The following is an 8,311-nucleotide window of genomic DNA, read 5'->3' as shown; positions in this document are numbered from 1 at the left end:
TTCAGTACAGTTGTAGTTAAACTCAGGCAGGGTTCTCTCAGAAATGTCCTGCACATTGTACTTCTGGTTGGTGAGCAATCAGTGTAGTAGGAAATTAGAAAACTGAGAGTCTGGGAGCTCTGAGTTCTCTGTCAATAAGGTCCCAGCCTTCTGGCTCCTCAGAGGCCTCAGTTCTCAAGGCTTGCAGGATCAAAGGCTCCGGGAGAGACCGCCAGCCCAACTGCTCTAGGTCTGTGTTCCATTCTTTTAAACATAAAATCACATTTCAAACTATCAACATTTCTGCAAAACAGAAGGATGTTTGCCAACCCCCCTTTAAACAGTAGCTTCAGGTACAATGAAAAAAAACCTACCCAAAGGTTTTATTGATGACACTCCTTCAAAGACGTTATCAGTATTTGTACCAAATCTGTAACACACTTAGTGAAATAAAATATAATCATCCCTGGTATCAGTACAATGGTATAACTGTAGAAATGGTATTTTCACCAAGATGTACTGCACACAATGAATAAATGTAAAAATATATTTTATTCAATTGTTTCTGTTCTTAAATTAACAAGTTAACAAAATAACGATTTTCAACTTCCATCAGAATATATCAGTGCAATGTTTTGCATATTCACCTGAGATAACATACTGCTATACCACTGAGACAGAGTTGTCTCCAGGGGTAGCTGTGAAGTAGCCTTATCCTTAATGACTACCAAATATAATAAATAGCACTAGTCAGTCCTCAAGGCCCCAGTTCAGAAAAGCAGTTCACTACATGCTTAACACTAAGCATGTTCATAAACCACATTGGCTTTAGTATGTAGTTAAAACTAAGCAGATTACAAAGTGCATTCTTGAACAGAAGTGCTTTTTTGAATTGGGCTCCTTTGTCTATACCAAATAAATACATGATTAGCCAAAATCTTAAATATAGCTGCCAAAATAGCACCGAGCAGCTATTTAGAAAGTAGTGGCCCACAGAGTATGTTTACATGCAGTTCACAGGGAATATCAGGTAAATATTGCATAGCTCTGTATTATCCAGTGAATAAACTTACAAAAGATAATCATAAATCTAATACCTAATATTGGGTGCCCATACATGTGCTTGGGAGTGGACAGAGGGCAATTTAATTAGAGCAGTTCCTGGAGAGCTTCTCTCATTAAAATGTTGCAGCATCACATGTATTAATCCCCCCTCATGTTTACAAATGGCCACAGGATGCTATAACTAAAGCTTATTCAATGAGCCTTAGTTAAAGCACCCCAGCGGCCATTTTTAAACCCACAGGGGCTTATAGATGTGATGCTGCAGCAATGCTAGAGCATTCTAATTCAAACGCACAACAGACTTGATTAATCTAATCTCTAATTAGATCATGCAGAGCAAGTGTATAGCACCCAATCATTTCTTATATAGTAGTAAAAATCATAAATATGTCGGTGTTTCTTGGATTTCATTATAAATAATGGTTGATAGCAATAGTTAAATATTAATAAATAGATTTATATAACATCTAAATAATAACAATAATAATAGACAAAACTTAGTCATTAACATTTACATCCCCTTGAATTTTGCCTCCTTCTTCTTTCTGAACGAGCAGTTGGGGAGTCCAGTTTTTGTAAGAGGGGGGAAAGTTCATTAATAGCCTTGCGCTGGATTTTCAAATCACTCATCTGTTTCAATTAAAAAAAAACAAAAACAGGTCAGGAAAAACAATACTGTAAACTAATTTTCAGGCTCCATGGTCTATGGTGTTCTAAGGTTATTCCATTGTAAAGCAAAGTAAAACTTTATGAAGAAAAGAAATAGTCTGCTATTCTGTCACTCTCTTCCCATAAAGAGAAGCAATCTTTCCATGAATTTTGTTTCTCAGGTTCCAAGTTATTTTATGACATGCTACAAATCAACGGTATTCTGTGCAATAGAGCTGCTGTGTAACGTATGATATGTTTGTGATAATTTCTCAGTTATACAATACTGAAAGAGAATAGCCTGATGCAACTGATGATAATTGAGTTCATCTGCTCTTAACAGTACATCTGTGGTGTCATTTCAGAGGTTGTTTCTTAAGCCTTCCTGAGATTTGACCATAAACTACCTACAATTTCCACAACCCAGTGGAAGACACAAATAACTGACAAATAGCCTGAACTAAGGTTAAAACTACTAATCTGAATGGCTTTTTATTTTCATTAATTAATTTTTAGATTGTTAAAATGGATCAGTTGGGCTATTTTATGAGCACATCCTTAAATATTTTAAAAACACAAACACAAAAATGTAATTAAAGCATATAATTAATTGACCTTTCCCTCTGTCATCCCACTCAAGCAAGAACCTTAGCCGGTAGGCTTCGAGTAAATCTGTGGTGTTTTTGTTGCATAAGAAAAGGGAATGAATGCCAAAGGGAGAGCGCCTTCTAGTGAAACATTTTGCCCTTCATGAAGAAAAGGGGTGGAGTTAATGGGAGAAAAAGTCCTATGCTTACCGGAAGTTTTGCCAACTCCATTATGTCATTTATCTTTTTGTAATCATTAGCAAGATTGCTTTTCTTGGCAAGCAGATACTCGTGTACATTTCTGACATGGGCTTTACTCGTGTCGATGTTCTCAAACATTTTCAGATACAAGGAAATAATGTGGCTAAATAAGATTCTTCTTTCATTTACCTGTTAGGAAAAGAAAAAGGAAATGGGTTCATGAACTTCCATCAAAAGAGAACTGCTGAAAACCAAAATGCAAGCCACTAGCTTTGGGAGACAGATCACTCCAGGTATTCGTATGCTCTCCTTCTAAAGCATCCACTAGCACTGCTCTTGGAGAAAGATCTGTTTGTTATGTAGGCATGATGGGATTAGGCCCACCAGGAAACTACAAACCCTTCTCATTGTTTAGAGGCATGTCAGTGGACTAGATGTACCATTGGTTTAATTTAATATGGCTGTGTTTATGTTCTTATGTCAAAGAGCACTCAGTGCAACCCAACACAGGGTAATAAACAGGATGGATTCAGCTTTCGTTCCGAGTTGGCTGTGCCTTGAGCTGAGCTCATGATGTAAGCAAAAGTATCCTGAGAGCTGCTATAAATTGTATCAGCTGGCCATTACACTGGTATAGCCATGCCCTCTGCACTGACAGAAAGGTTGACAGAACAGTGGATGAATCAGTGTGTCAGTTCTAAGCTACTGAATCATTTATAGAGGGGTGATTTTTCTTGTGGCTAGTTACTTCGTGTTGGGAGCTGCATTGTATCACTAGAGCAATGCAAAGTAGCTGCACCATTGCACCAGATGTAATCCTAAGAATATAAACTTACTTCTGTCCAGCTTTTCAACTTTTCTGTAAAAATGGGTCCACCATCAGCTACATCTGAATTGCTTGAATTCTGCAACAGAGAATAAAAAGGTGCATAAGATCAAATGAAAAGTGAACAGCACTTGCCACTGAAAAGAGCAGGCACAGGCAATGTAACACATGCATTAAGGATTTTCAGGTGGGATTTTTTTAAATCTTTGAGCAAGTCTGTAACATAACATTCAAAAAAGTGTTAAGTCCCACTGGCTAATCTGTTACTTGTACCATAAAAATTTTTAGCCTATTTTACCACGGTTTACAAAACCAGTTGTTCCAGGCTTACTGTACAGGCACCCAAAGGTATTTTGCACTAGAGAGGGGTTTAGAAGATGTAAGTTTACATAACCAGTTGTTCCAGGTCTACTGTATCTCAATCATAATAACATACAGAGCTTTAAAACATTGTTCTAGATTTTATAGAAATATAAATATTTTATCCAGTCTGTTAGAATACAATTCATGCAATGCAGAGTAAATAGTCCCTTGTGTGTCTTGTATGTTCAATAACATTATTACTATAAAAGAAGTGGGATAATGTATAGACTTACACATACATTCCAAGTACCTGGCTAAACCAGGCACTACTACCAATTTTGAGAGGCACTAAGCACTTGAAACAAACTTGAATTTTATGTTCCTTGGGAAGGATAAAAGTCCACTCCTTCTTAAGATGTGACTCTACAAAGCCACACTTAAAGTAATAAGAATCTAGCTAGCAAATGATAACAATCAGTTTTACATAAAAAACATTACTGCAATTAATCTCCAAGCACTTTGCTAATGTTACATATGCCTCACAACATTCTTCTGAGGGTATTACAGGAACTGTTGTATCCATTCTACAGATACATAAACAGAGAAAGTTAGGAACAGAGGTGGAAACAGTGATAGTGTCCCCCAGGCTCATGGGATCCTGCATCTCTCCAGCATATGAAAGTGAACTAAAAATGTTCTAAGGTGAAATACTGAGAATTAAAGCTCTTATTCTATGAGAAATCCCAGCTCAAGTCAGTGAATAATCTGATTGGGTTTTCAGTGATCATAAAAGCCAATTAACACTGGTTACATGGTCTCTGTGATAAGAGGTAATATTACAGAATTGAAGATCCCACAACAATCATGATCTCTGCCTATGAAACAATGATTAAAGTAGAAATATTTCAAAGTTGCGCCAGAATAGGCACTAGCAGTTCCTTCTCTGAGGAACCTAACAGAGGAAAAACCATCATATGTCTTTGCTGAAGCCAAAGGAACTCTCTTTCTCTCAGTTGCTTTCAGTTACTCCTGTTTATATCACTAATTACTATTAGGTCCTCTAATTATGACAAATATCAATATAAAACTAATGATAATTCAAAACATTATAACTTAACTATTGTAAGATTTTTTTTTCTCTATAGATTGTTCCATCGAGCTCATTGCTGATGGGAAGTTAGGAAACTGCTGAGAGAGATGCAAAATACTGCATTACCTTAATCTCTTCAGTTAGAGGACCTTAGTTGTGTGACTAGTATAAGCCAAAGAAATGATCTAGCCTCTTAACTTTAATTAATGTAAAGACTAAATAACTGGAAAATAAACCCTAATTTTACTCTATGTTGTTAAAGTACTATATTACATTACTTGTCATAAACCCAGCTCTTTCAGTCATATTCAAAAGCATAAGCAGAAGAGAAAGAAGAATACATTATTAGAAAGTTATACTTACAAAGTCAATTTTCAGTTTGTCTATGTCGCTCTGTACCTGGAAAGGTATTATGGTACTGTCCAAGCATCCAAGACAAGACAGGTGAACAGAGAGAAAGATGAAGAGGTAAGTTTGAGAACTCATTTCTCTGGAGACACTGAAGTAGAAAAGTTGAAACGATTCTTGGATATGTTATGAGACCTAAAAGCAATAAGCTAACTTTCTGTCGGCTCTTCTTTTGGAAGAAAGCAGATTAGTGAACTTCACCTGCCTTGCTCGTAGTATTTATACCTGCCTGTTGAATATTTTTAACACGTCATCAGAAGAATTACATCTTTTTTCACAAGTTTCTGACAAGATGGTGTTAGATAGGAGGTGATGCTTAATGGTTTATTATTAGGTATGGTTTGTGGGATTGCAGCACTTACAAAGTTTCCTTTAAGTAACCAGTCTCCAGTATGAAAGCAGACAGCACTCAGTTACATGTCCAGCCCTACCTGGGATCCCTCGAAAGCATTTTCACTTGACAGCAGTATGGCACCAGAAATTTCCCTCATGCTCCATCAGCTTATTTAAAGGTAGAGTTTAGGTGGCATGATACTGTTTAAATGATGTGTTTGTGGTTGGGAACAAGCAGGAAGGGAAATTCTGGCACTTAATCTTACAAAGTGTATGCGCTAGGTGATAATATTCTTGCAAAACATGTAAAAGTAAAGAAATCACATACTGTGGTTATGGAGTCAGTTTGATGGCTAAGATGCTTGTGGTCTTCTCTTAAAAGACAAAAACTGTTTCAGGAAATCAATCCTTGGATGGCAGAAAGAGCTTGACAAGGAATGTGCTGCTTAGAAGAAATTTGTCAAAGGTTCCAGATTCCTTTGACTGTGACCGTGTTTTGGGAGTCTATTTTTGTTTGGTTCCCACATCTCTACAACCTGAGAAATGCTGCCTTACCATTCCAGCCATTTCAGTGGATGCAGAGTGCGCAATCTCAGTGTATGGACAAGTATTGACATCGTAGAGACAGAGGATGTCAGCTGCAACTGCTGGTGGATGCTGCATGCTAGCATCTAACAGCTAACAGGAATTGTTTCTATCAAGGTTAGCATTAGTTAGTATTACTCAACTTTCTGTAGAATGCTAATAATAAATTATGATGATATTAGGATTATTTAGTTCATATTGTGTATACATTTATATTCATAATATATTTCAATTTATATTTCAGTGTAATACTTAGATTTATAATAATGTGGAGTAATTTATTTGATATTTCCACAGACTTTGCTATTTAATTATGGCCAATCAGTAGTGAGGGGTAGGGCTGCCAGGAGGGGCTTGCCATGAAAAAGTCCATGAAATCAGCTCTGCATGCGACAAGTGGCCCATGAAAATCCCTTTGTCTCACCATGATTTAGTTTGGTCCCTAAATATCCGTTTTCAGTCCTTGGTGCTTGGTACTGAGCCAGCTTATGAATTTTTGTTCACAAGTGTTTAGTAGATTTCCTTTGAGCATGGGGATAGTGAGGTCAGAAAGGGAGTGGTCTGTGAAAAATGTTTTCCTACTGATATGTGTGTGTCTGTCCCTTAGTCATTATATTTTGACCATGAGAATTCATTTTGGTACAAAGTTGCTGTTTAGTTTCACCCATGCAGTTTCTATGAGGGCATTTGTGGCATTGGATCAGATAATACATTTTGGGAAAGGCGTGTGTGGGATCCATGGATTCTGATGGGTCCATTGTAGCGGGTGTTGATTGTAGTAGCAGCAGAGATGTGCTGCCAGGTTAAGCATCATGTTACTGTGGAGTATTGTGTAGCTTTTTCAAAGATGCATTCTATTTGTCTACTGGAGTATCCTTGATGTATGAAGGCAGATTTTAGGCTAGCCAGGGGGACATTGTGATTGCTCTCTTCATCGTGGATCATTTTCTGTTGTTCTGATTTGTACCCCAAAAGCCCTTCCCCAAAGCTTCTGGAAGGAAGTATCCCCTTAAGTAGGTCCCACCTTTCCAATCCTACTCTCTGTAATCCTCTGTAATACTCACTGTAATCCTGGGTGCACATGCATACGTGGTAGTTTAACTGGTAGTTAAACTAAATGTAAAATGTGATACTAATGAGAATTTTAGACCTTTACTTCTAAATTAAAGATAACTCTGCTATTGTTATAACCATGACCTCTGACACTGCAAGTCAGTTTACCCTTGATCTCTGCTTCCTATGGAATTTATTTTGATGTGTATATATTTACCAATCAAGCCGTTTTCATTGAAGCTGACAGCATGATATTAAATAGTTTTTCAGAGCATGGAGAGAGAAAAATTGCCACAAGAAATTTGGGTTGTCCTGAACTTGAGGTGTATCTACCACTGGTACTCTGAGCTTAGTCTGCTTCTGGATCACCCCACCCTCTGCCAATTTGCTTTGACCCAATTACTTGAAATTTGTGGTTATAAGTAAAGTGGAAATCTATTAGAAATCAGCACTCTCTGCGTGTCAAAGTGGTGGAGGGGAGGAGTTCTACAGATACTGGAAAAAGGTGGGGATTGGGAAGAAAGAATAATACTACAAAAGTTATATTGGAAACATCAGTGATTTTCCTGGAGATCATTTGTTGTTTCTCTAATAACTGATTTTATCTTTTGATTTTTACTTCTACTTAATACATTAAATCCTCTGTGCATAGATTTCATAGACACTAGGGCTGGACGGTAAAGAAGTTTTTCCTTATGTCCAGTCTAAAACAGTCTTCCAGCGGCGTGTTTTATCAGGAATAAAATAGTTCCACCTAAAGGAATCCAATAAAAAGTGGAAACTTGGCTGTAGTATTAGGGAAGAGTGTAAGTGTTGTTCTGGAGGTTTGTATTCTTCAGTATCTTTGCTCTGAACCACACTTGTCATCTAGTTGTAGCAGACTGACCTTTCAGAGCTTGGGTTGAGTCCCAGGCTTGAGATCCTGCTGTTTGGATTGGTGGAGCCCATCCAGCCAATCAGGAGGCAGCAAGAGGGCGTAAAATAAAGTTATGCCCCTTTCCTGAGAGGAGGGGGAGAAGAGCTCTCCTGGACCTGATTGAAGACTGTAAACTGTCGGGTCCAGAAGACTTCAAGGGTGGAGCCCCGGGGCATATAAAAGGAGCTGCGTGCCCAGCACAAGGGGCAGATGTGGCGAGGGACTCAAGAAGAGCAGCCTTGGGAGTGCTACGAGACTACTCGGGCTCTTGACGGCGCACAGTAGGGCTGTGCAATGCTTCAGACAGAGCTTTGGAT

General features: G+C 38.0%; 1 protein-coding gene across 1 annotated transcript; it reads right to left on the bottom strand.

The window, feature by feature from the left end:
• Positions 1-1,548: 1,548 nt before the first annotated feature.
• On the bottom strand, positions 1,549-5,185 carry LOC102384045 (interferon gamma-like). The gene is made up of 4 exons (XM_006026969.1): positions 5,063-5,185; positions 3,317-3,385; positions 2,490-2,669; positions 1,549-1,674 (listed from the first exon to the last, which is right to left on the bottom strand). The coding sequence occupies exons 1-4, from the start codon at positions 5,183-5,185 to the stop codon at positions 1,549-1,551; spliced, it is 498 nt and encodes a 165-aa protein (XP_006027031.1).
• Positions 5,186-8,311: the final 3,126 nt, after the last annotated feature.

This window comes from Alligator sinensis, unplaced genomic scaffold (assembly GCF_000455745.1).
Source record: "Alligator sinensis unplaced genomic scaffold, ASM45574v1 scaffold506_1, whole genome shotgun sequence".
Lineage (NCBI taxonomy): Eukaryota > Metazoa > Chordata > Crocodylia > Alligatoridae > Alligator > Alligator sinensis.
Note: the sequence above shows the minus strand (reverse complement) of the source record. Positions and strands in the feature narration are given on the sequence as shown.